Source organism: Ochlerotatus camptorhynchus, unplaced genomic scaffold (assembly GCF_037179485.1).
Source record: "Ochlerotatus camptorhynchus isolate MF236.1 unplaced genomic scaffold, CSIRO-AGI_Acam_v1.1 ptg000290l, whole genome shotgun sequence".
In the NCBI taxonomy this organism is placed as follows: domain Eukaryota; kingdom Metazoa; phylum Arthropoda; class Insecta; order Diptera; family Culicidae; genus Ochlerotatus; species Ochlerotatus camptorhynchus.
The window spans coordinates 3,853,052-3,878,970 of NW_027040779.1; the positions used below are offsets into that span (position 1 = coordinate 3,853,052).

Genomic DNA, 25,919 nt, shown 5'->3' on the forward strand with positions numbered 1-25,919 from the left:
AAAGTTAGAGGCAAATGAATGTAAATGAATGCATGAAATGAATGTAAATGATTGTCCATACCTGGTAAAGGCTGCTTTGCCATTGAAGCATCCACAAATTCCTCATTAAGACTAGAATCTGTGTAGTTGGCCCACCCTGGAGAAGATTCTGAAGGGTGTGTTCTCGAAGTTCTTCAAGATTGATTTACTGTAAAAAGGTTGTATGACGAACGCATTGAGAACCATTTGAAACCCGTATTTAAGCTACAATAAAAGTTATCTGGCATAAATAGCAAACTTTTTTGAGTTATTTTTCCTAGCCGCTTGCTAAATTCACTACGAAAGCATCAATCAAGATAGAAAATAATTCATAAATACCATCCGATCTTATCAACATAATTAAAATAAAAACTGATCGAAAAAAAGTGAAAGTTTTTGTAAGTTGCAAGACGAGGAGGTAAAGTTTGTGTATGACACATTAAAACCTGTCATAACAACTCATTACAACTAATCAATCCAAATTAATCCAATTAAAATTTACAGGTTTTATGTGTCATACACAAATGTTACCTCCTCTTCTTACATCTTACTTTTATTATTTATTATACATCTTATATCTTTATATTATTTTTATAATTTCTCATAGTTTCATAATTTCAAAAAGTAGCATTTATTCTGTAATGAGCATTCCCAAGCCTGGTGCTAAATCCAAAGTAATTTTAAATGAATTTTAAATAACTTTTTTAGTTAAGCAACTATAATTTTCTAATAAGTTACACTGAGTTCACTAAGGAGTGCTCATAGTAATTCAATAAAGTTCACCGAATTTTGAAAGAGAACTCTCAAGGTGAGTTTTAAACTCAGATCTATCCGGACAACAGCTGCACTACTAAACGCACCCAACGACTGACCGTCCGTTGCCATCAACGGTCATAGCCCACCGGAGCGCAGGGGCTCTTGGCGACTGTAGATTGTCTGATGGTTTGTTTTTCGTATATCTCATCGCAGCATAACGGCACTCACAAACGCAATTCATCCCAACTGGAGTCTTAACTTAACAGTAATGTCACCAGCTAGTCACCGCAGGAGGATCGTCTGAACCGAAGATGGACGTGGTTTCGTTTACCGTCACCATCATCATCAGCAGCAAGGAGAAAGCACTGCATTGCATAAACCCTTTTCTGGGCAAAGTAGGTACGTGCTGATGATGATGGATTTTTTTCCTTCCATTCCAGTCCGTGTTTGGACTTGCTACCGTAGTCCGGTTCCCGACCGGAGTCCTCGGGGAATCACCCGGGTGAAGCCGGGCTGTCATATGCCGCGGGAATAAAATTGCATTTCTCTTTTCGCTGATTTCACGTGTTTCGGGTAACGGTCTCTGGCAGCAAGAAATTGCGGAACAGGGAAAACGAGACAACTGTGTGACAAAGGGCCATTATTTAGCCGGCGAGCCAAAGTGGTCCTTTCGAAGAAGAAAAAAAAAATTGTCACCAATAACTACGGGTTTTCGAGCGGAAATGTGCAGTACGTTGAAGGAAGGGTGCGGGGGGAAATTAAATCGAAATTGAATGAAACTTTCTCTGCTTGTCTATAGCGAAATGTCGTTCGTTTAGGGGCACATCCTTGGTTCAAATTATCGGAACAGCTTTGAATATTCTATAGCTCTTCCGGTGCGTTCGGGAACTTTCACCCGGCACTGCATAGTGTATATTAATCACAGCAAAAGCAGCAGCATAATAACGCGTCACTTCTGTTTCTTCTTCTTCGTTTCAGAAATCAAAACAATCGTAATTTCCCCAGCGACGGCAACGGCCCACACCACGTGCAGATGAGCTGATGTCAAACGAGCAGATCCCACGGAATACTCTAGTCTTACAGAAACATTAGTTTCAATTAACTTTGACTTCGGTTCTCGATTCAACTCAAAGTTGGCGAGTGTCAGCCGCAGTCATTGCTGCACAAACAAGCCAATTCAAATGAAACCACCACGAAAGCCGAGGAGGATCAGACAAAAACGAAGGAAACAGTAAAGTGTGTTCCACTTCCCCCTTCTACCCAGAAACAGAAGCAAACTTCGCTCAAAACGTAACGCTTCCGTCCACATTAGCCTCAACATAACAATAAAACAGGACTTAACGTCGCGCACAAGACTACCGACTACCCTTCCCATCTGACCTGACGACGTTCAAAATGTTGCAACCGGTATTGCTGCCGACGTCTTGCGGGAAGAAGCTAATCGCCCTGCTGCTGGTGGAGCTGTTGGCGGCCACATTGGTTGTCGGATCCGTCGCGTCGACAGCGCCGCAAAAGTACAATCCCAACGCGGTGCGGATTAACAAGTGCTGCGAACGGTTCGAGGTCATGCTCGATGGCAAGTGCATCGTTGCCGAGAGCATCAATGAGAGTGAGTATGCAGGCGGGATTAAGGTTTTCTGATTGGAAATTATGGTGTGGTTTAAAGTTTTCTAGTGAGCGAAATTGGCTTGATAAATGACTTCTCTTTCAATATATACGCTTACAATTTCATGGAAGCAATCTAGCAAAACATTCTAGTTGGGTGTGTGAAAGTGGTCAGCATTTTCTGGGTGAGTGTCCAGAACTTTCTGGAAGAGTTGCAAGAACGCTTTGATAGATTGCTCACAATTCTCCGAAAGAGTTTCCAGAACTCTTCGGGAGAGTTTACTGAACTCTATAGAAGGGTTCTGGGAATTAGACCGGAGAATATTGGAAACTCTCTCGGAAAGTACTGGGAACTGTCCCAGATAGTTGTTCTTGGAACTCTCCAGAGCACGGCCGTTGAGAATAGCTCAAACTTGAGTAGGTTTCCAGCAATTTTGGTATTGAGTGGGGTTACTCATGCACTGACTGATCCGTATTCTAAATTTGAGTAAACGCAACTCAAAAATGGCTGAAATTGAGAAACGTTTACTCTATTATGAGTACCGCCTACTTAAATTTAAAACTTAATTGCACCGCTTACTAAATTGTTGAGTACCGTTTCAGGGTGGCAAATGATAAGTTCATACAAAATTCCTTAATTTTTTTCAGGTACCGAAACTGAATCTTTAGGTTTACATTGTATGCTGGTTTTCAATAAATTTCTCTCAGAAAACATCTGCAGTTTATTCCAAAAATCTGTACAGGGGAAATGGATGTAATGTCGGCCTAAATGCACCTAATTTTAGCTCATACATAAATTCAGCAATCGACTAAATTTTCAATAGCGACCAAAAATATCCATATCCCAATGACGCGTTCATCTAGACAAAATTGATAAATAGCAGATTTTTAGCGATGGGAACAATCTTAGATCCATAAACCAACATTAGAGCAATTTCCCTTATATAAAAATGAATGTCTGTCTGTCTGTCTGACCCTTATAGACTCTGATGCAGGGATTTTGGGACAGGGAAAGGTTCTTATGATGGTTCGAGACCCCTCCCCCTCTGTAAAGGGGGGCTCCTATACAAATGAAACAGAAATTTCTGCATAACTCGAGAACTTATCAAGCAAATGGAACCAAATTTGGCATGTGGAGGTCATAGGGGGTAGCCCCTTAGATAAGAGGGGGGGGGGCTACGTACAATATAGCATGCTTTTTTTAATTGGCGCATAAACTAAAGCTAATATTAAATCCCGAGCAAGGCCGGGCACACTCAGCTAGTAAAAAATAAAAATCACTCTAAAACTACCTTAGAATTCTGAATGATTCTTCCTCCCATACTTCTATTTAAAAATCGAATTATTATAAGTTCAATGAAATTCACACCACAAAAAAAAATCTCGTCTGAATTCTGCTGAAATTTCACACAGAATTTTTCTCAGAATTCACATGAAAATTACATCAAAATAACTAAAAATTCTTCCCGGAATTATCCTTAGAACTCACTAGAATCTCTTGGCATAATCCTTTTGGAATAGTACGCTCAGCATTAATATACCTTGGTATTTTTTTTCCGAATTTCTTTGCAACTCTCTTTCGAATTCACTAGGAGCTATCATCTGAATTTGATTTTAACTCGCCCCCTTTTTGGAACTACCCTCAGAATTTAATATCTTTGCAGCTCTTTTCAGAATGTCCATAGAATTTGACTCATAATATAACTCTCTTGGAATTCTTCTAAGAACTTATTTGGCATACTCATTAAAGTTGGACCTGACAATCGTTATGCAATTTTCCACAGAATCCTCTAATAATGATTCCCAGAACTCTCTTATAAATTCTCCTGGCGCACTTTATACAATTGCCTTAGAGTTTTTCCCAAAATTGAGCGGGTGCTTGACCGTAATTATTATTTTCGGAAATCGGATTTTATCTTAATACAGAAATACAGAAATAGGGATGGAGGAACAAGTACGCAAAAGAAACAATATTCGAGACGTGTTGATCAGAAATCCACATAAAATCCTTCTTAAGAGCAGTTGTTGTTGTCTTCTATGAGGTGACCGCCAGGATCGATATCTAATAACAGCAAATTGAACGGGAGCTTGATCGTAATTGTGACATAAGAAGCTCGGTGGCCTTGTGGCGACCAATTATGCTTACTGAGCAGAAGACCGTCGGTTTAAACCCAAGCTGCTTCACATTATAGAGTTATAGTGTAAATAGGTTGTTTCATTAATATGGAACAAAGCGTATTGAAATTCAGTTGGAGTAACGAGTACGTAAAAGAAATAATATTTTAGTTTTAGGGAAGACCAGTTGATCGGAAATATGTATCAAATCCTTTTTATTTTTCCTTGATTGGTTTTCCGTCGAGCTTGTTTTCCGTGCTGAGCACCAATGCTACCGACGACAGGTAGACAGTTCCTAAACCTGGGCCCTACCTATCGACCCATCAACTCATGTACCGGGGACCAACTGGGATTGAACCCAGACCTGCTGGGGTGAGAGGTAATAACGCTTACCACTACACCACCGACGCCACTACTATACTGCCCTTTTCAGCATAGTTGTCCCATTCGTTAAAACAGCAAGCTGAGAAAAACGCGCTTGAAGATTTTTTTCTCCATGGGCTCTTATGGATGGGACAACATAGTTTTGTTATTTTTCGCGACATTTTCTGAACAAAGTAGGATTTTTTTCGTGTACAATGTAAAGTGATGGTACTTGACAATCGATTCCAATGTATAACTCATAATCGCCAAAAATGCTAATGGGACTGTTATGCCGCACAGGGCAGTATACGTTATGTATCAAATCCTTGTCATTAGTAGTTATTATCGTCGTCGATGAGGTCGCCGCCGGGATCGAAATCGAGTAACAACAACGGAAACTTGATCGTAATTGTTTTGTGATATAAGGCGCTCGGTGGCCTGTTGACGACTAATTTTGCTTACTGAGCAGAAGACTGTGAATTCAATTCAAAGATCCATGGCGCTATTGAATCTTTAGGACATCAGATCAGCATATCGTTTACCAAAACGAATCCTGCTGTAATCCCAACCCTTTTATCCAACATCGCAGCGATTTTTTCGTGAAAGTGCAGAGGTGTTCTCGGCTTTCATTAAAGCGAGTACTACGTCAACATGTTCCAAACCATTCCTTTCTTAACCAGCATTCGGACGTGGGCGGCACTGGTATTGCCTAGTTTAGGATCGCCAGTATTTACACATTGCTAATCCCAAGCAATGTCTATTGGTTCTCTGTGTAATTACAGCTGATCTGGCAATAACGGAGCTGCATCCTCGAGCGGTCAATCATGCTCATCATGCATGGAGTTTTTTTTTAATTACCTTTGAGATTTTCTCTAAAAATAACTTGGTGTTATCCCTAGAATGCCTCCTAAATGATCAACAGCTCTGTTGTTGTTGTGATGAAATTAGCGTTGTTGTCTTTATCCTATTTTGAAATTTAAGCGCATGTCTATAATTCTTGATATTGAAACTCTTTGCTGTTGGACCCCGGGAGAATCATCGCCATCCTAGAAGGGGACGTGACTAGACCCCTAGCTGCTGGTCGAAGCCTGTCGGCAGCCACTGGGGTGGGCACCAAAGGACTCTTTTGTTCGCGGCGAGGGGGAATTTTCGGTGTAAGCTGCCCTAATTAACGCAATGGATGAATTTACCTTGACCAGGCATGGATAATCATTTACATTCATTTCATGCATTCATTAACATTCATTTGCCCCTAACTTTATTCATCAACAGAATTCCGCAAAATGATGTATGGAGCTTTTGTAGGTTTTGTTATTAGCTACAACTTTTGCCAGAAACTCAAATCTGTATCTCTTATGCATCACGAATTAGAGCGGGCAGAACTCGTTACTGTTTTTCAGTGAATGTAAAATACATTCACTGAAAAACAGTAGTGGATTCTGTTTGCTCTGGTTCGTCATGCATAAGAGAAATGAATTTGAGTTTCTGGCAAAAGTTGTAGCTAATAACAAAACCTACAAAAGCATCATACATCATTTTGCAGAATTCTGTTGATGCAAAAAGTTAGGGGCAAATGAATGTAAATTAATGCACTAAATGAATGCAAATGATTTTCCATGCCTGACCTTGACAATGTTTATTGGGCGGATCGATCTGGTCTGCTGTACGAGGCGACGTTGGCTGTCACGACGGCGGAATGGAACAGCCGAATGGCAGTGGCTGGATGGCGGTGGTCGGATGGCGGTGGCCGGATGGCGGTGGCCGGATGGCGGTGGTCAGTTCGCGACGATGGCGCACAGTGTCCGACTGTTGTCCGCTGATCGTCAATAGCGGTCCGGACGATGCAGGGGATTGGCGATCGGCCGGTTGACGAGCGGTCAATAAGTAGATCCCGCGACACGTGACCAACGATGAAGCACTGTGATTGACGGTTGTTCGCTGATCGTCAAGTGCGGTCCTGAAGATGTAGGGGATTGGCGATCGACCGGCGGTCAATTTGTAGATCCCAATACACGTGGCCAGGCATGGCAAATCATTTACAATCATTTCGTGCATTCATTTACATTCATTTGCCTCTAACTTTTTTCATCAACAGAATTCCATGAAATAATGTATGAAGTTTTTGTAGGTTTTGATATTAGCTACAACCTTTTAGAATAGCTCAAATCTGTATATCTTATGCATGATGAACCGGGGTGAACAGAACTTACCTATGTTTTTCAGTGAATGTTAATTACATTCACTGAAAAATAGTAGCAAGTTCTGCCCGCTCTAGTTCGTCATGCATAAGAGGTACACACAGAGATTATTTTACTGGGGTCAGTAATTTTTTACTGGGTTTTCAAACAGCTGAAAAAGTCAGTAAACTGAAAATAACGGTCACACGTAATGCAACGAACAATTTTAACATATTTTATTTTTATCATCAAATAAATGTAATAAGAACACAGTCTGTATAAATTTCAAGAAAAAATCACTTTTATACAATTTTTTACAATTTTTTTAAGTTTACTGACTTTTTCAGCTGTTCAAAAACCCAGTAAAAAATTACCGAACAGGGAGGCCGTGATTTTGTGTGTACAGATTTGAGTTATTGACAAAATTTGTAGTTAATATCAAAACCTACAAAAGCTTCATACATCTTTTAACGGAATTCTGTTGATGGAAAAAGTTAGAGGCAAATGAATGTAAATGAATGCACGAAATGAATGTAAATGATTTGCCATGCCTGCACGTGGCCAACGTTAGAGCACCGTGATCGTCGAGTAATCTCTCTTTTCTCGATTTCTGGGATCTTGCCAGGTACCACACACTCCTCGGGCACAAAAAACGAACTCCATCCCGCACCACAGTCTACAATAAACCTCTCGTAAAAAAACGAATTCTCTTGCACCACAGTCTGCAACCTACTGCCCATCCTCTCTCTCTCTCTCTCGGCCGAACGATCTCTCACCTCATCATCGACTCTCAGCTTCCTCGTAGCTAGTTTCCGTCTCCCACTACTCTATGACAAGTCGGTGGTGGTTCAGTGGACAGTGGTCGCTTCGTCCATGCAGCAAAACACCTCCATCATCGCTGTGCCCTTCCTTATCGGTCACTTTAGAAGTGACGTTATGGAGCAATCTATCTTAACAACACTGACCCTACTCTTACACCAACTGAATCAAATGTTACCAACCGGTAACAATATCCTGTAAAACTGATCGTTACAATAGCAGGCTTGTTAGTTCTTCACAAAATGAGCTGAGGAGAACGATTGCATAGCTTTATGAAAACACTTTCACATTGAGGCAAACACAAAAACGAAACGGAGAAAGAGTGGTGTGCTTAAATAAAGTTACTTTCCTCAATGTGATCTTTAAATGAGAAGCTTTGAATTTACTACCCGTGGCGGATAACGTAGAAAAGTAGGAAAAGACTAATAAAAAAAAAAGAAGTTATAATCGAGATTCGAGCCAAGGAATCCGGGATCTATAGACACGTGCCTAACCAGTTAGTCCAGCGACGCTTACTGGAACACTGCGATGAAAACCAAATAAGGGCCTGTTCATAAACTACGTAGACAGCTTTTTTGGATTCTTGACCCCCCCCCCTCCCTCCCCCTGCGTAGACAATTGTTCATACAAAAAAAAATTGTATGGGCCGTGGATAATTGTCAACCCCCCCCTAAACTGTCTACGTAGTTTATGGACAGCCCCTAAGACGCATGCATTCCTTGACTCATCGCATCAACGGATTCAATCAAATAAAATGGGGTGTCCTCAGTTTTTTTTTTTAATATTCAGGATGCCATCCGAACAGCCGTCCTCAGTTTCAAAGAGAAAAAGTCGAGGCAAAGCGGAGAAAAGCGCAATGGTATTGAAAGTCGGAATTTTACTTTCCTCTTTTTCTGCTCTGAGGTGGATCCATCCCTGATTACAACAATAGGCCTTTTGGTCATTGCTATAGCAACAACATATTACGTTTTTTCATCATTTGGACAAGTACAAGCAAAGTTAGAACGATATAAGCGTTTTTTTTTTATTTCTTCTATAGTGATTCCCATGCAAATTTGAAATCATTGGCGCTACCTCTAAACCTTCATCAATCTTTGCCAAGGTTTGCACAGGGTCAGTGGCGTCGCGTCCACATGTGCAACCTGTGCACGACACAGGTGTAAATCATATTAAAAAATGCGTTTAGATTTTTATAGATTTTATGGTCACATTATAGCTGTACTTCTTTACTCCAGACAACAAGTGACCATGAATACACTATTTTATAGTGTGGCTCAATTAAATCTTCGACCTTGGTTTGCTTCAAAAAGAGTTAAATTCAGTTTGGATGGTCTGCCTAATCCATAATGCATTGATTTCTAAGCATTTCGATAACACTACCATGACAAAACTCGTTAAATAGTGCACCTAAAAGCGAGCTTCTTTGGGTGGCGGGTGGCAAGTTTGAGAATGATAAAATGTCTGATGTAAGCCAAGCAGACCTTCTATCACCTCTTGAAACATACCACAAATTTTCCACAATACATGGCGGTTTGCACCACTAATTGTAATTGAAGCTTTCAGCAGTCACGCGTCAAACGGAAGCAACACGGAAACAGTAGTCTTTGGACGTTATCATACTTGCAGACCGGTTTGAATGTGTGAGTTTAAATTAGAAGAACATTTATGATGTATGGGTGCCCAAAGCGTGCATTTCTCGCTGTGCACTTGGATACCTGATTGCAGACAAAGAGAGAAATGGAGAAAGAGAGCGCAAAAGCCCACTCTCACTCTCTTGTTAGTTGTGAATCTCTCAACTACCGATAGTTGCAACGGTGCGCCTGTCAAAACTTATGAGCTTCCTCTGGTTCATTCTAGGATTGGGCGATCTTCAGAGAAAGATCGATCTTGACGGATCGATCTTAATTTTGGCTCTAGAATCGATCTACTGATTAAATCGATACCAAAGAATTGATCTTTGGTAGATCGATCTTTGAATTTTTATTTCAATACGCTTGTTTACGTTGGTACCCCGAGAAATTGTTTCCTTTGTAATATTCAACTAAATGTTTTCGCGACGGTAAGCAGTAATAAGCACAGGAGGGAGGTAGCACAAACCTTCAAATGTTGCTGTATTCGTAAAAATCGGAGCAAATAGTGACGCATTGTAGGGAGCGATGCTGATGTTGACGTTATGATCGTTAAATTTACTACGCAGTCTGTAGTGAGAGTAAATCGTTTTTTTTTTCTATGTAAATACACTTTAAAAAATTTAACACCTTTTTTTTTTGAAGATCGAAAAGATCGAAAGAAGAGATCGTTTTTTTTTCGATCTTTTTTTTGGACAAAGAATCGATCCGAAAAATCGGAAATCGGGATGAAAAAGATCGATCTTCCAAAGATCGATCCAAGATCGCCCAATCCTAGTTCATTCTGATAGTGTTGTTCTGATGAATAAAGAGTTGATTAATTCAAGTTTGATACCCAGGGGCAGCGTTGCCAGATATACCGATTTATCGGTATTTTTACCGATTTTCGAACTAGATACCGATGTACAGATAAAGTTCCTCAGAATACCGATTTTTGAGGTTTTATACCGATTTATACAGATTTATTTTAAATAATCAAAATAAGTATTGCCTGCCCGCGCTCAGAATTTCGGAGAAAATTATCGTGAGTGACTTGTATCATTTTGAATATCTCAAATTTTTTCAGCCTTTAAAATTCTAAAAAAAAATCATGCTAAAAAATTTCTTATGGATACTCTGCCGATTAATGTTTCAATATCCTCACCGTTTTTGGCTACCCATGAATCGATAAGCAGTCGATGCCTCTTTCTGGTAATTCCGGGGGAATCGGAAAATACTTGTTAGGCATTATTTAAGTTCCTGGATTTTCTTTCACCTTACATCGTTAATTATTTTGCGATTCCTCTCGGAAACTTATTTCGACTTCCCTTGGAAGCTTCTTCATCCTTCGCTCGAATAGTTCTTCCATCTTCCATCTCTTGCCAGTTTTTTTAACTTTCCCGGAACTTCAGGGATACTTCCAGATTTTGATTACGGATCTACACTAACTGCAGGAACTTTTGAGAAGTGCTGAAACTTCAGAAAAGTCCAGACTTTCAAGTAAGTTTCAATAAATTAAAGAATGTTTCAATAACTTCTGTTAAAATTCAAAACCCGGAAATTTTAGGAATGTCCAGTGAACTCCAGTGGACTTAAGGGGGTATTCCCGATCTTTTTTTTCAAAAAATCAAATTTTTTTTTCACGTTTTTTTGTACTTTAGACTATATACTTTCATCCCCCCAAGCCGTTTTCCGATCAACGAATTCGGTGTCCAGGCATAGCTGACTAATGGTAAGAACCCCCAAATGGTTTTAACTAAAGTCAAAACTTTAAACGCGTTTTTCTCGAAACCACATTTTTTTTATCGGGCGAAGATTTTTCTCAGAAACTATAAGAGATATTGACTTGAATCTTTGCGCATTTTGTTCCTTATTAAATTCTTTGGAGCTTCTCCCACTTTCAGCCAAAAATATTAACATTTAACATTGTTTGAAGCACCTTAAAGCTGCAAAAAAGCGGGCTAAAAATCACCTGTTTTTTCATATGGCCGCCATTTTGTTAATTTGCAAGATTTTTTGCTGCCAACGGGAGAAGCTCCAGAGAATCTTATGCAGGTTATTAATTTCATCGCGAAATCTGTTTCAGATGAAGCCGTTCCAGAGAAAAGTCTTCGCCCGTCCAGGCGTTTGCGGCGAACAGGGGTCTGTTTGCCGCCATTTTGTGACGTCAATAATGTCTTTTTTTATGTCGGAAAAAAATTATTCGTAAACTTTAATGTTCAATAAACAAGAATCCCAAAGAGTTAGGCGCATTACTATTCATTTTCCTTGAAAAAAAAAATAATTGAAAAACAGGCCGAAAAAAGGCAAAAGATTGGGAATACCCCCTTAAGGAAACACATATTTATGGTTGGATAGTTCACAAGTCCAAAGAACTTCTGGAAAATTTAAAGGTTTTAAGGATAGTTTAGTTTCAAGAGAATTGAGAAAACTTTAGGAAGCTCCAAAAACATCAGGATAGATTATTAAATTTCAAGGAAATCATTGAAATTTTAAAAGAGTTCCGAGAAACTCAGGCTATTTCCGAAAACTTCAGCAATGTTCCGAGGGGCTCATGCAAATTTAAGAAACGTACATTAGCACATTGTGAAAACATTTTATGGGAAGTTCCGTGCTTATTAATGGCAGTGTCGAAAACTTTTAAAAATTAGAAAAATCTAGAAGAATCTTAATCTTCAAAAAAGTCTAGAGACCTCCAAAGTTGATTAGAGATATTCCGGTAGACTCATTATAAAAAGGGAAGTTCCAAGTATTTCAAAGATGATCAGAGTACTCCAAAACAGTCCTATTAACTTAAGGAAAATTACAAGAACTTTTAATAAATTTCGAGGAAATATGGAATAGACCTAAGTACATTTCAGGAATGTTCCAAAAACTTCAGAGGCATTGCGGGGTCTCCAGGGATGTTTTATGACCATTTGGGGGAAAAAAAATATGGATCATTAGAACATCCCCGTAGAGCTCTTTTTTCCGGAATTATCTCCTTGTTTCTTTCAACAGTTCCGTTAGCGCTCTGACTTCCTCCAGAATTTTTTTTTTCCAATCTACCTTGGGAAGTTTCTGCCAGCGTCTCCAGGAAGTTTCTTCCGTCTTCTCCAGGAAGTTCAATTAAACTTCTCGCAGAAATTTCTTTCGTTTAGTTCTGGAATTTTGTCCAGTTGTTTTTTTTTTTACTTCTATTGGAGGGTTTTCCGAGCTTTTTCTGGCTTCCCCTGGAAATAGCCACCTCCAGAAGCTAATTCAAACAGTACCGGAGTTTTCTTCCGGAATTTTACGATCATAGTCGAAAAGTTAAAATTTTCGCTTTCAAAAACGGCGAAAATATAAAATTAATTAAAATTGTGTTTAACGATAAATACCGATTTTTTAAAACCTTTGATAACGATAATCTTTAAAACATTCTGGCGACGCTGCCCAGGGGACTATGAATTTTCTCTAGATTTTGACACTTATATTACTTATATTACTTAGGACCTAATGCAATGTTCAGATTGAATTAGTTAATTTTTGCAATTCCTCCTACTTCGGTTAGCGCGAAAAGGGCCTTACAAGTTTTGTTTATACAAGATGATAGGCCCTTCAAATGTTACGTTAGGTAGTGATTAATATAGTAATGGAGAATATGTCCCTCGAAACTATACTATAAACTATAATGAACAAAGCTTGGTGCACAGGTAAACAAATGAGGCACGCGACGCCTCTGCACAGGGTCATATTTTGGGGTTATGAATCGAACTGGAGGGTGGCCTATCAAAAATTCTTCTCTATTTTTAAAAAGAAGCATCCCAATCTGCATTGATCGATTTATTTAGACTTTCTCTTTTGATAACCACTGCTATGTAAACAGATTTCGCGTTATTTTTGCCACACAGTGCGATAAAGGAGGTTCTCATCTAGCATCCAAAATGTCAAGCTGAGTGATTAACAAAGATATCGATCAATACATCGATTGATTTTAGAATAGGTCCTATGCCCATGGTAGTAATTTGAAGTGTCCAGGACCACACTGGTCATGTTTTAGGAAGGTGCTTTTTTTTCCTTTGGTTTGTTTTTTCCGTCGATCTTGTTTTCCGTGCTGAGCACCAATGCTACCGACGTGCCAGGAAGGCAGCTCCCACACCTGGACCATTAGGAAGGTGCTGAAACCGAGACAAATGAAAAATAAACCTAGGGTCTATTTTTTCTCAAGATAATATCAAAAACTATATCCACCAGAACGGAAGGCGCTTCCAGTGGTTTCATTGTATGGCAGATTCGCCAACGGGGGTCAGAGTGCTTCCATTGCAGCAATGGACGCAAGACGTGGTCAGCACACACACATTCACGAAACGGTTGCTTTTCAAAGTCGACGACGCATCGATTGAAAGAACTGCTGACGAAGAACAATTCGACATGCATAAGGGCCTATACGCGATGATCGATTCTCTTCGTCGATTTTCTCTTTTGTTAATAACTCGCTAGATTTAACGTTTCTCGGTGCGTTTGCTGTTGCTTTTGATAGCCAATACAACCTGTTACTACTCTGCATTGAACAAATTCTAGAAAATTGTTTCGCTTAGCTGTAGCAATGCAAAGAGAAAATCGATGAAGAGAATCGATCATCGCGTATTCGCCCTTATGAATGCTCACTGTCGAATTGTCGTTTTCGTTTTTGCGGTGTAGCACCGGTGTAGTGTAAGCAGGAATAAGCACGAGTCTTCGACAGCTCAACATCGTTTCTAGATAAATATTTCAAAAGGTCCTATCTGCATTGATCAATTCTCTTCATCGACTTTCTCTTTCGTCAATAACTCAGCTGCAAAACCTTTTCCTGTTGTATTTTACGTTTTGGACGCTAGATAAGAACCTCCTTTATCAAACTATGCGGTAGAATTAGCGCGAAATCTGTTTGCATAGCAGTGGTTATAAAAAGAGAAAGTCGATGAAGAGAATCGATCAAAGCAGATAGGACCATTTGAAATGTTCATCGAGATTTGTTTGTAAACAAAGGTGCATCCTATATCTACACCCTAAAATATTTCGGTGTACGGCAGTGTAGCACCGGTGTAGCTACACCGCAAAAACGAAAATGACAAATGAGAAGGACCATACAATGGTTGCTGCCGAGTAAACAGACGATCGCGTGACACACATTGAGAGCAGGGTTGCCAAAAGGAAATCTGTGTTTTTGTTCAAAAAAATCTTTTCATCTTACTTTTTGTCCAGAAAATCTGTGATGATAACTGTGTTGATAATTTATTAATTGAATGCTTAAAAAATGTAATGTGAAAAGTGATTGAGCAATTTTTTTACAGAGGCAAAAAATATATGTATCATAAATTGGCAAAAAAGAATATCGCTGGCAGTTCTCATTCTCTTTTTACATTCCGCAAAAAAGCATGCATGAATATAAAAGTTTGTGATGATAAAATTACACTGAAGTGAAAATAATGTCTTGTTATTAAACATCTCAAGTTTAATTTCTTAAATGTTTGATCATAATTTAAAAAATCTGTATAATCTTGGTTTTAGAAACTCTGAAAAATCTATAGAAATGCAGATTTATCTGTAGTTTTGGTAACCCTGATTGAGAGTGGTCTGATTCTGTCGACAGCCGAGTGTTCACTAATCTCATAACCATATCAATCGACACATTAAATCACATCTACTCGACCAAATCACGGCACGTGGGTAGATCACCTTTTCGTGGTACGTTATGGGATGTAAGATCTACCACCGATTCCTAGTCCCGACTACTTCAAACTAGGGAAACAGGATTTTTCAGTAATCAAAGGAACACATCTTAGTCATTGTTACTTTTTATGCCTTGTTGATAGTGACAAGACTCGGCTTTGTCCACCGAGGAAGATCTTGAAACAAGGAAAAAATGAGTTACTTGTCTTCATCTATGTGATTTTTAATCTTCTATTCGTTGTTCTCTAGTTTGAAGTGGTTAAGACTAGGGTTCTGATGCATGGTGATTATCGGTGTCATTCCTTAATTTTGTTGCTAAGGAATCCAATTTTGACTGACAAAGGGGCGCGCCTTTTGAGGGTATTCCAACACTCAAATCGACAATCATAGAGCCATATGGATATGGTCACCATAGGTCCGGTTTTGGATATTCCGGCTCATGATTGCCATAAGTTGATAGCCGGCGTAAAGTCCCAGTTGCCTCAGGACAAAATTAATCGAGAGGGGATTTTACGCAGCGGTTAAAAATCGGAATGTTTTATTTGTATCTTAGGGGAGAATTGCAGAAATCTCAAGTAGCACCCAAAACTTACACGGCCACAGAATTAAACTCAAATTTGTGTTCCGTTTACTCAAATTTGATTGACTTCTGCGACCGTGTACTGAGAGAGCTTCAAGAACCATTTGGAAGAATTCTCAGAATTCTTTGGATAGCTTCCAAAAAATCTCTGGAAGTGTTTACAGAACTCTTATATTTCCTTCCGATTCAAATAATTCTGAACTTATAAATTAAAATAATGCTACAGGCAAAAAAGGCCCCAAAAATGCTGAAATACGCATAAATCATTTTTTTTGTAAAAAGTGCTTAAAATTTGCATCAATCATTTGATACAAAGTTCTTCGATAAATCCGTCCAAATGGCAGTGGCAGCAAAGTTTGCCGGATGACTTTCTCCGGAAGAGTTCCTTTCGCAAGGACGTTCCACCTGACCACACATAATCATCGATCAAAAAACTACCAACTGAGGTCCATTTCCCACATTTTACGTGTGTCAAATGTTGGCGTGTTTTCTCTTTTGAACAAGACGATACTTTTGAATAAAAAAACATTTAACTCAATTCCCAGTGCCCTCCCACGTTACGGTATGTGGGTTGTATACGGACACGGAGAACGCAAAACTTATGCATCCCATCGCCACCACCACCACCACCACTACCACCACCGAGAACCGTCAGAACTGCTGCTGGAATTTTTAAACAATAAAAGCTTTGGGAATCGTTGCCAAAAACTTTGTTATAGTATGCTTTCAACCAGCTAACAAGCAAGCAAGGACGGATTGCGCGTCCCTGAAGCTATGCGGGTGGATTGGTCGGTACTGAAGAGAACTGGAACATCCGGAAAGCCAGCCAACGAAGGGAAAGAAACTTTTCGATGCTCTTTATATATATTTTGTTTTTAATTCTTCTTGTGGGGTTTTGAGAAAGGTATGCGCGTCGGTTGCTAGTGCGAGGTGTTCTTATCAGGTTGGGCGGCTTCAGTCAATTTTGTTTAGGTATGAAAGCTCGATTTGTATGAAATTTGACACATGGGTTCGTGTTAAAATTAAAAACTAATTTTTTTTAAATGAAAGGAAAAGTTTTTGTAAAACCTTCATATATTTTAAGCCAAGTAAATTTTCAGACTCTTAACTTTTGAGCTATATAGGAATGATTTTATTGCATAGAACCCATGTGACAAATTTATTAAAAAAAATACTCACTCACCTAGAAACAGCTTTTTTCACAACAGAAAATGTTGCATACAACATCAAATCACATATTTGGCACATTCTGACCATGAGATGCCCCAAAATTTCCTCACACATTTTAAACCGGTGTTCGGATTGATAAGTAAAATTGCACCTCCCAATAATTGAATCAATCCGTCGTTGTTAGTTACCCTTGAAAACGTTACCGTTTCTTCCTGCTTCTTTGAGTCAATAGAACAGGATGGAAAAAAAGAATACGAAACAACATTAACATTATCTCGCGAGTTGTTTGATGCAAAGCGGGGATAATCAGAATTTTCCGGCAGAGATGACGAAACGGAACAAACGGATATTTGAACTTTTGCGTTCGCTAAAGTTTTATGCCATCTCGTTATTAGCTGGTTTCCCATATAATATGAAGATTATTTACCGTCAACAGTGCAGCAATGTGGTACAGTTTTCAGAAATCGTACACGACCAATGCGAGTAACTCAAAATTGAGTCGGATTTCACTCATAATGGCAGAGTAAAATTTGGAGTGATTTTCTACATATTCCAGCAGTTTTTCCTGGAACACTGAATAACCCCACTTTTTACAATTTTGAGTTGAATTCGACTCTCATCGGCCGTATAAAAGTGCAACAGGCAAATATGGTCGGCGTCGGACGCATTCGGATAAATGGCTTCTATGTTTTCATATACATTTTTTGAAAGCTGGTGTCGACAGAAAAATGTTGTTTTCGGTCGTTAGGAAAACGGAAGGAAATTTAATTTCGGCTGGGAAAAACACTCCGACCGTCACCACCACCACCACCGTTGAGAGATGCTGCTTCTGTTTTATGGCATCGTTTCTTATGTACATGTTGGTTTAGTACGGCAAGCGTGTGGCTGTTACTTAACCTAGCATCTTTTGTCAGGGCGAGCATGCCGCTGCTGAATATCGTTTAGGGTTGGTGATGCCGGTTTTTGGAATATTCTGTACGGGAAGTCTGGCAGACTTGGTTGAAAAAGATCCAATCCAATCGCTAAGATTCGATCGTAAATCGTGTTTCTTCAAGATTGGATCAGGAAATCCAAATCGAGGTAATACACGGAAGTTGAATCTAACTCATTTTTGACGTAGGATTACGTCTGTCGGCAACACATTGGGGGTGCAATTTCAAAAAAACCAAAATCGACCGTGTTACGAAACGTGGTCAGATTTTGACCACTTATAACTCTGTTGGGGCCTCCCTTACCTCAGTCGGTAAAGGCGCAGCTACAAAGCAAGACCATGCTGGAGGTGGTTGGGTTTGATTCCCGGTCCGGTCTAGGAATTTTTCGGGATGGAAAATTTCCAAGGAATCAAAAATATCTCCAAATGACAAAATGACAAGCGATCAACGAACCGAATAATAACGCTATGTCAGAAGTGCAAAGCAATAATGATATAATCTTCTTCGTTCTCTTTCGTCATGCCCGTTCGACACAATTCACTCGGGGCGGTAGAAGGAAACGAGCAAATTGTTGGCAAACTGCTTCACGAAGTAAAGCCGAAGATGATACACGTGTATTAATGGGATTTTTTTGATTCAGATCAAGCTATGTCCTTATTCGTGTATATTGCAACAAAGCAGGCAAGCAATATATCATTATCCTTCTACCACTCGGATCGAGCTATGTTACAGAGCGAGTTTGTCATGGTAGTCGTAGCAACCGTTTTGTCTGTATCATTGGTTGCTTTATGTGTTTGGATTCGCTGAAAATTTCTCGACTTTCCTGAGCATAGAAGTATGATTGGACTTGCCACACAATTATACCAATGCAAAAATGGTACAGGCATCGAAAGCTCTCAATTAATAACTGTAGAAGTGCATCTAGAACACTAAGTTGACAGCACGCAATAAGCTAATATGCGATATGCAATAAGCTTGAAATGCGAAGAAGAAGAAGAAGAACTGTGTCAATAGCGAATGGGTTTTAATTCTAAATTTTTCTACGAATCTGTTTAAATCGACACTTTATTAATTTGAAAATTACACAAAAGTCCAACTGTTGCAATGGTGATCAAAATTATCACCGATTGACTGCATAAAGTGCTTTTCCTAACACAGATTTCAAAATCGAATTCCATCCGGTCTCACCATCACGGTCTTTTTCAATCACCGTGTGTGGTGGTGTCTAGTCGATCGTCATCAGCTGCAGCAGTGCTTTCGGCGCGTGGCGTTGCACATTGTTCTCCAGTACACAATGAAAGGTTGCCCGCAAGCAACGAGCTGCAGTCCTCATGAGCGTCCATTGTCCAAAGAAGAACGAAGAAGCCGCACCGCCACTGATCGGATTCAGTAGCTCTTGGTGAGCTATGCCAAGTGCATCACCCTCGTTCCAAACAACAAAGAGCTCGCCAGTCTCATCCGTGTTGAACACCCTAATAGCTCAGCATTACTCAACCGTCCCGACAAAACGGTTCTTTTCAGGACCACCTTAAATTATTGTTGTTTAAGAGTTGAGTTTGGTTGATTGCTGCCAGCCACATCACCCCCAAAGCTCTTTGATAATGTACCCAGCAACCAAACGTTTGAGGTCAAATGCGTAACAGTATTGAAGTGATACATAAAAACTCCCGCAATGACCAGAAATACTTCGAATTAAGGTAAGTTTTTCTCCAGGACGCTGAACAAAAGCAAAAAATCTAGAATTTATAAGATTGATCGCAAATATCTCCCTATTCGAAATTTTTAGCAAGAAATTCCTCCAATCCATTTTTGCTTTTTTTATTATCTATTGAATAAACCAAAAATTCCGTGCGTTTTGTGCAACTTCCACACCTGGACCCAACAGTCCATTCTACAAGTCTTCATAACTACTTGAAATTTGCCAAAATTTTTCTGAAGTTCATAAAACTTCCTTCAACTTCTTTTTATAGTTTTAAAACTAACCTGATACTCACAATACTTCTCATTATTTATAAACTTCCCTGCACTTTTTCGGACTTCCCAAAGTTTCCTTAATTTTCCTAACGATCATGGATATTCTCTTAAGTTTTAACAGTTCGCTGAGTGTCTCGAAATTTCTTTAAAATGTATGCAATTTTTCTAATGTTTACGGAACTGCTCTGATGTTCTCTACTCTATCCTGAAGTTATCAAAACCTCTCTAAAGTTTTTGCAGTTCTCATGAAGCTTGTTGTACTGACCTGAATTTGATTGAACTATTCAAAAAATGCTTAAGCTTCCGTTAACTTCTGAACTTATATGAAGACTTCTATAATTTTCCTAACATCTTTGAAGTCCTGAATTTCTTAAAATTTCCGCTAATTTTGCTGAAACTAATAGAACTCCCGAAATTCCCCCTATTTTTGAAGGTTAACTAAACTTCTTTGAAATGCTCCCTTATTTGACTAGTTCCAGAAGTTCTCGGTTCTTCCCTTAAGTTCCTTTTATAAAGTTCTCGGAATGTTTCTGAAGACCTCTGCACTTCTGGCACTTCTTTAAGCTTCTGCAATCGACACTTATTGATAACTTCATCAATTGGCTAGACTTCACTGACGTTATTAAAACTGCCCAAAAGACTTCTGAATTTCCTGAATTTTACTGAAATTAATAGATTTGCCTTGATTTTGCCACAATTTCTATTGATTTGTTTTCCGTCGAACTTGTTTTTCGTACAGTATTAATGCTACCGACACCAGGGAGGCAGCTCCTATACCTGGACCCTACCTATCGACCCATCATGGACCGGGGACCAACGGCTTTACTTCCCGAAGGAAGGCGTGATCAGAGATTGTATGCCTCAGAAAATCCCGGCGGTGCCGACTGGGATTGAACTCAGGCCCCTTGGGGTTTGAGGCAATCACTCTTACCACTACAATACCGGCGCCGCTTCAACAATTCCTTAAATTTCATAAACTTTATAAGCGCTCACGAAACTTTGCCTTCAATCATTAATTTTCCCTGAGCTTATCTGGACATTCTTGAAGATTTCTAAGCTTTCCTGAAGTTCTGTAAATTTGCTTAATGTTCCGGCGACACATATTAATAATTCCTTTACGCTTCTGAAGTTTTCGGATCATAAAACTCCTTGTAAGCCACTGTTAGTATTGGCTTTGAAGTTATCTGATCGCCAAGAAAGTACTCGCTCAGTCGGTAAAGGCGCAACTACAAAGCAAGACCATGCTGGAGGTGGCTGGGTTCGATTCCCGGTCCGGTCTAGGAATTTTTCGGGTAGGAAAATGTCTCGGCTTCCCTGCGCCATACAGTATGATTGTCCTTGCCACACAATTATACTAATGCAAAAATGGTACAGGCATCGGAAGCGCTCAATTAATAACTGTGGAAGTGCATCTAGAACACTAAGTTTAGAGCACGCAATAAGCTAATATGCGATATGCAATAAGCTTGAAATTTGAAGAAGAAGAAGAAGAAGAAGAAGAAAGTACTCGGAACTTCGCTGAATATCATGAAACTATCTAAACAGATCTAAATTTCTTAGTTATACTCTGGAGTTTGTTGAACGTATTGGTGCTTGCTAAAAGATCTCGCATTATGATGTTCTCTAATCAACTACGCTAAACTCGAGTGTTCACTCGGCTGTCAACAGAAGCAGGCCACTCACGATGAGTGTCACGCGATAGTCTGTTTACTCGGCAGCAACCATTGCGTGATCTTCCTCATTGTGCTTCATCAGCAGTTCGATGCGTCGTCGACTTTGGAAAGCAACCGTTTCGTGATGAGTGTGTGAGTGATTACAACGGTTTTGCGTCCATTGCTGCAATGGAATCTTTCTGCTCCCGATACTGCCATACAATAAAACCACTGGAAGCGGATCCCGTTCTGATGGAGGAGGCTTATTGGATTGCGGAAGATAATGCGTTTGTTGTGCTGTACCTTTTGAATATTGTTTTACGATGTTTTGTATAATGAACTTAGCTAAATTTAGCTAAAATCGCAGTTAATTGAAGCTCATGAAATTGCCACGATATATCACTCTTAAAATACTTTTACATTTTCTAGATGTTCATATAATTTCTTATATTCCAGACATTCTCTTAGAGATTTTCTGAAATTTACGAAAATTCAATGAGTTTCTCGAAACTTCTTCAAGGTTTCTGCAATTTTCTTGAAATTACTAGAACTGCTCTTTGATTCTCTGATCTGACTTGATGTTCTCGGAGTTTCCCTGAAGCTAAATTAGGTAATATAAAGCCAAGAAATACCAGTGGGTGGACGGCAACAGCAACAGGCTCTTCCGAAGTGGGTGATTTGTGTGTTTTTAATAATCCTGGTAGATGATCCCTTGAGCTCATAAGATTTATAAGATTGCGTAATGCATTTTAGTCGAAAGAAATCGAAATGAATTTCATTGATTTACCTTATGAAAATAATGTTCATAAAAATATTGAAGAGGACAGACTGGAATCGAACATCATGGACATTGGCGTTATGGGACCAATGATTTGACCACTCGTCTATCAGCTGTAACCGTTCGCAAAGAATGCTCGAGGTTCAAGTGAAAATCGGTGGCTTAAGCGCCACTCCCTTTACGAGAGACAACCGGTCGTGTTTTCTTCGCCCGACTTAGAGACTGATCCTCAGAGGACCACCCGAACGGTATGATTAAAAACCTTTCCTCAATGAAATTTAAAACTTTAACGGAAAAATAATCTTTATCGAAAATACACCTTTATCCGATCCATTTAACATCAGGGAAACCCGCAATCTCAAAGAAGTCCACAAATTATAGTCCCAATTTTCATTAGACCTAACGAACCAAGCTAAACCGAGTGTGTCCGATGCGAATCCAAGACGAGCCCAAGAACTCAATGGCGAGCGAGTCAGCTAAAAAACCGTGACAGAAAAATAAGTAACTCAACGAAAAAACTTCAAATTTCAATCTATAGGTATTCACATTCATTCGGGTTGGACTTAACTCGGTTGAAAAAGCAAACTATTCATGGCCATGAAAAGGAAGTACGGACATACCTGTGCAGGTTTTTTTGATGCGATGCGATGATAGCGACGGATAAATCGGTGATGGCGAGGAATGGAGCGGTAATGGCGGCCGGTGACCTTACCAAGGTCCTGGCGCTGGCGATTGTCGACCTTCCGACGACCTGTGATGATGACGGCGGTCTTGTAATGGCGCCGATCAAGCTGCGGAAATGGCGTGCAGCGACGAAATGTGACCCGTGTGTGGTATGGCCGAAATTAGAGGTGCGGAGGTAGTGGCGGCTGGACGGAAGGCTTCCGATTTGCTTTCTAGAGAGCTGAGCATCGACGGAGTCGAGCATTTCCCGGGAGATTCGCTCCGCGGAAGAGAGAGACCAACGTACCGTCGCACGGCTTCGCGTACTATGTTTCCGCTATGACCGCCCGAGATGAAATGTAATCTTCTCCTCTTTGGTTAAAATCCGAACCGAGGTACGCAATTGGCTTCGTACTTCTGCGGTCCGAGCTCTCGAATGTCACGGTCCCCGGGGTTGTAACGTAATGGGGACTCTACCAACGGCTTTTGGCGACCCTTGGGGAAAATTTCGCTTAGCAAAACTAGCGACTTCACGACACTCCGTTTATATACCTACAAGAGCCGGGCCTTGGCAATGCACCCGGATCTTGTCCGAATCCAACGGACGGAAATGGCGGCCAAGTTGACGCCACGACCAACCAGACGGTCCGGCGACGATGGAAGCCGAACTCGCCGAAAATTCCAGCCCGTACAAAAAAGCCCGTTGAACGAGCTGTCCAACGCGAAATCACAAAATTACTCATCTAATATTTAAATTTGCAAAATTAATTAAAAAATTACCTTTTTGTGTTTAGACACACTATCTACACAGCGGTTTGAAACGCGAACTACTTGCTTCAGGCAAGAAAAATCTAAATGCACAAAAAGAGCTATCTAATTAATTAACTGACTCGAACACTTCTTTTAAATTAATCACCTTTGTCTTTTTGATCGAATTTCACTGAGTTGACACTTGACTGACGAACTTGAAAACAGCGTCAAACACCACTGCTTTCCAGCCGATTCGTTAGCGAAATGGCAGAGACTAGAATTTCTTTTTCCCAAGAAACCACGGAATTTCTCAAAGATAAAAGGATCGGATATGGCGCGAAAAATCAATATTCGGTTTAGCCATTTTACTCAGGTGTTCATTTGAATCCTATCTCTTTCACGTATTTCCCAATCTATAAAAAAAGCTACATCTGCTAGCTTGCTATAAAAGCTTCATATCTACAAGCTTACTTTTATCTTACCATAAAAATCCCGACAAAAGTATTTACGTATCACGAAGCTATTTGCTACTTTGCATTGCACCATAGTTATTCTAAACTAAACTAAAAATTGAAACGATATAAACGCACGACGTTACACAGCTCTTGGGAGATGCTAGAGGCGTATAAGAGCTACCTTGTGTAAGACGACAATCTTTCATAAGTCGACCAAAGAAAATTCCTACGAGCAGCAAGCGTGTTTTCCGAAGTCGAAAACACTCGGATGCGGTGTTTGCTCGTGAAAATTTATTTAAGTCTGGACTAATGACCATTCGGCTTAATTACTTTCAGCTTAATAACAGGACACCCTCAGGGTGATAGTACCACACCCAGAAATGATCAAAACCTTTGATATCTTGACTTATTAAATTTCAAGAACTGAAAGCCCGTATTGGCTTAATATTATACATTAACAACTCAGAATTTTCATAAATGAATTCTTGAACCATTTTTACGAATTCATATGAATAAATAAGGCCGGATATTTCAGTAAATGGAGTATTTCGGTATTATTCTTAAAATTATAGACGATCAAAACTCTTTTTTTTTTTATTCTATAAGTCGATAATTCAATAACTCGATGGTCCCTTCAATATTGAGTTATGGAGAGTTGACTGTATATTCTGAGTATGTCAGAATTCGAAAAAAAATTGTAAAGTTCAGTTCAATTTGGATTGACTGCTTTTGGCGTGTAAGCAATTTCGTAAAAACTCTTGGTATTCAATGAACTTGCCTGTGTTAGCAGAATATGCCAGACTTTTCTCGCACAGAACCTTAGCTCTTCGGGTTGTTGTTAAGCAACCGGTATGGAAGGACACATAAATAGAATTAACCGTTGATGATGGCAGCTATTAATAATGGGTCTTTCACTTTCGTTGAAAAACACAATACATATAAGTTGCTGCCATGGGATCGGGGTGCTGATGATCGCGATAAGGCGCGCCTGGATTCGGTAGCGAAGCGATGACACTGCACAGTGGGCCCGAGGGACGAAATGAATTTTTTTTAACAGGGTGTCGTGTCAATGATAAAAAATAAATTCCCTAAAATTTTCTCACTTTCCTGAATTAAAGGAAATCAAAAAATTAATGAAGCTTACACAGATTAAAGTTTAATACGTGAATCTACAGTGTTGGTACCATAGGGTTTAGTTATAAAGTAAATTATTAAGCTCGTCATTCATTAGGCTCCATGGATTGCACTATTTTAATAAAACTATCGCAAGTATGTGCAATAAAAATGTATTCGTTTCCGAGCAAAATTCAAATATTTGAAAACACATGAAAATCCACCATTACTCGAGCAAAAGTTTCATACCGCAGCAAAGGATTCCTCCGCTATATAAATCCACTTTAAATTTTCTAGATTCATAAGTTTTAAATATCAGTGTTCACTCGGCTGTCGACAGAAGTAGACCACTCTCGATGTGTGTCACGCGCTCGTCTGTTTACTCGGCAGCAACCATTGTGTGGTCCTCTCCATTGTTCGTCATCAGCAGTTCTTTCGGTCGATGCGTCGTCGACTTTGGAAAGCAACCGTTTCGTGATGAGTGTGTGAGTGCTGACCACGTTTTGCGTCCATTGGTGCAATGGAACCGCTCTGACCCCCGTTGGCGAATCTGCCATACAATGAAACCACTGGAAGCGGCTCCCGTTCTGATGGAGGAGGCTTAGAGGATAGCGGAAGATAAAGTGTTTATTGTGTTGTACCTTTTGACTATACTTTTAAGATGTATTGAAGAGTGAACAAGAATCCTCGGCTCTGTAAAGTTCATTCGATTAAGTCTT

The 25,919-nt window shown here is 39.7% G+C and overlaps 2 protein-coding genes across 4 annotated transcripts in view; one reads left to right on the forward strand and one right to left on the reverse strand.

Annotated features, from left to right (window-relative positions):
• Window positions 1-25,919, reverse strand: part of LOC135706725 (RNA helicase aquarius) — a 307,481-nt gene that overhangs the window by 228,063 nt on the left and 53,499 nt on the right. The gene's annotated exons all lie outside the window — the stretch shown is intronic.
• mthl5 (G-protein coupled receptor Mth-like 5) overlaps window positions 1-25,919 on the forward strand; it is a 111,515-nt gene that overhangs the window by 56,666 nt on the left and 28,930 nt on the right. For all 3 annotated transcript variants that reach the window (XM_065228384.1, XM_065228383.1, XM_065228385.1), the window contains exon 2: window positions 1,753-2,383. In XM_065228384.1, coding sequence (XP_065084456.1) covers window positions 2,170-2,383 — 214 coding nt within the window. In that variant the 5' untranslated portion in view covers window positions 1,753-2,169. The remainder of the gene's footprint in view (window positions 1-1,752; window positions 2,384-25,919) is intronic.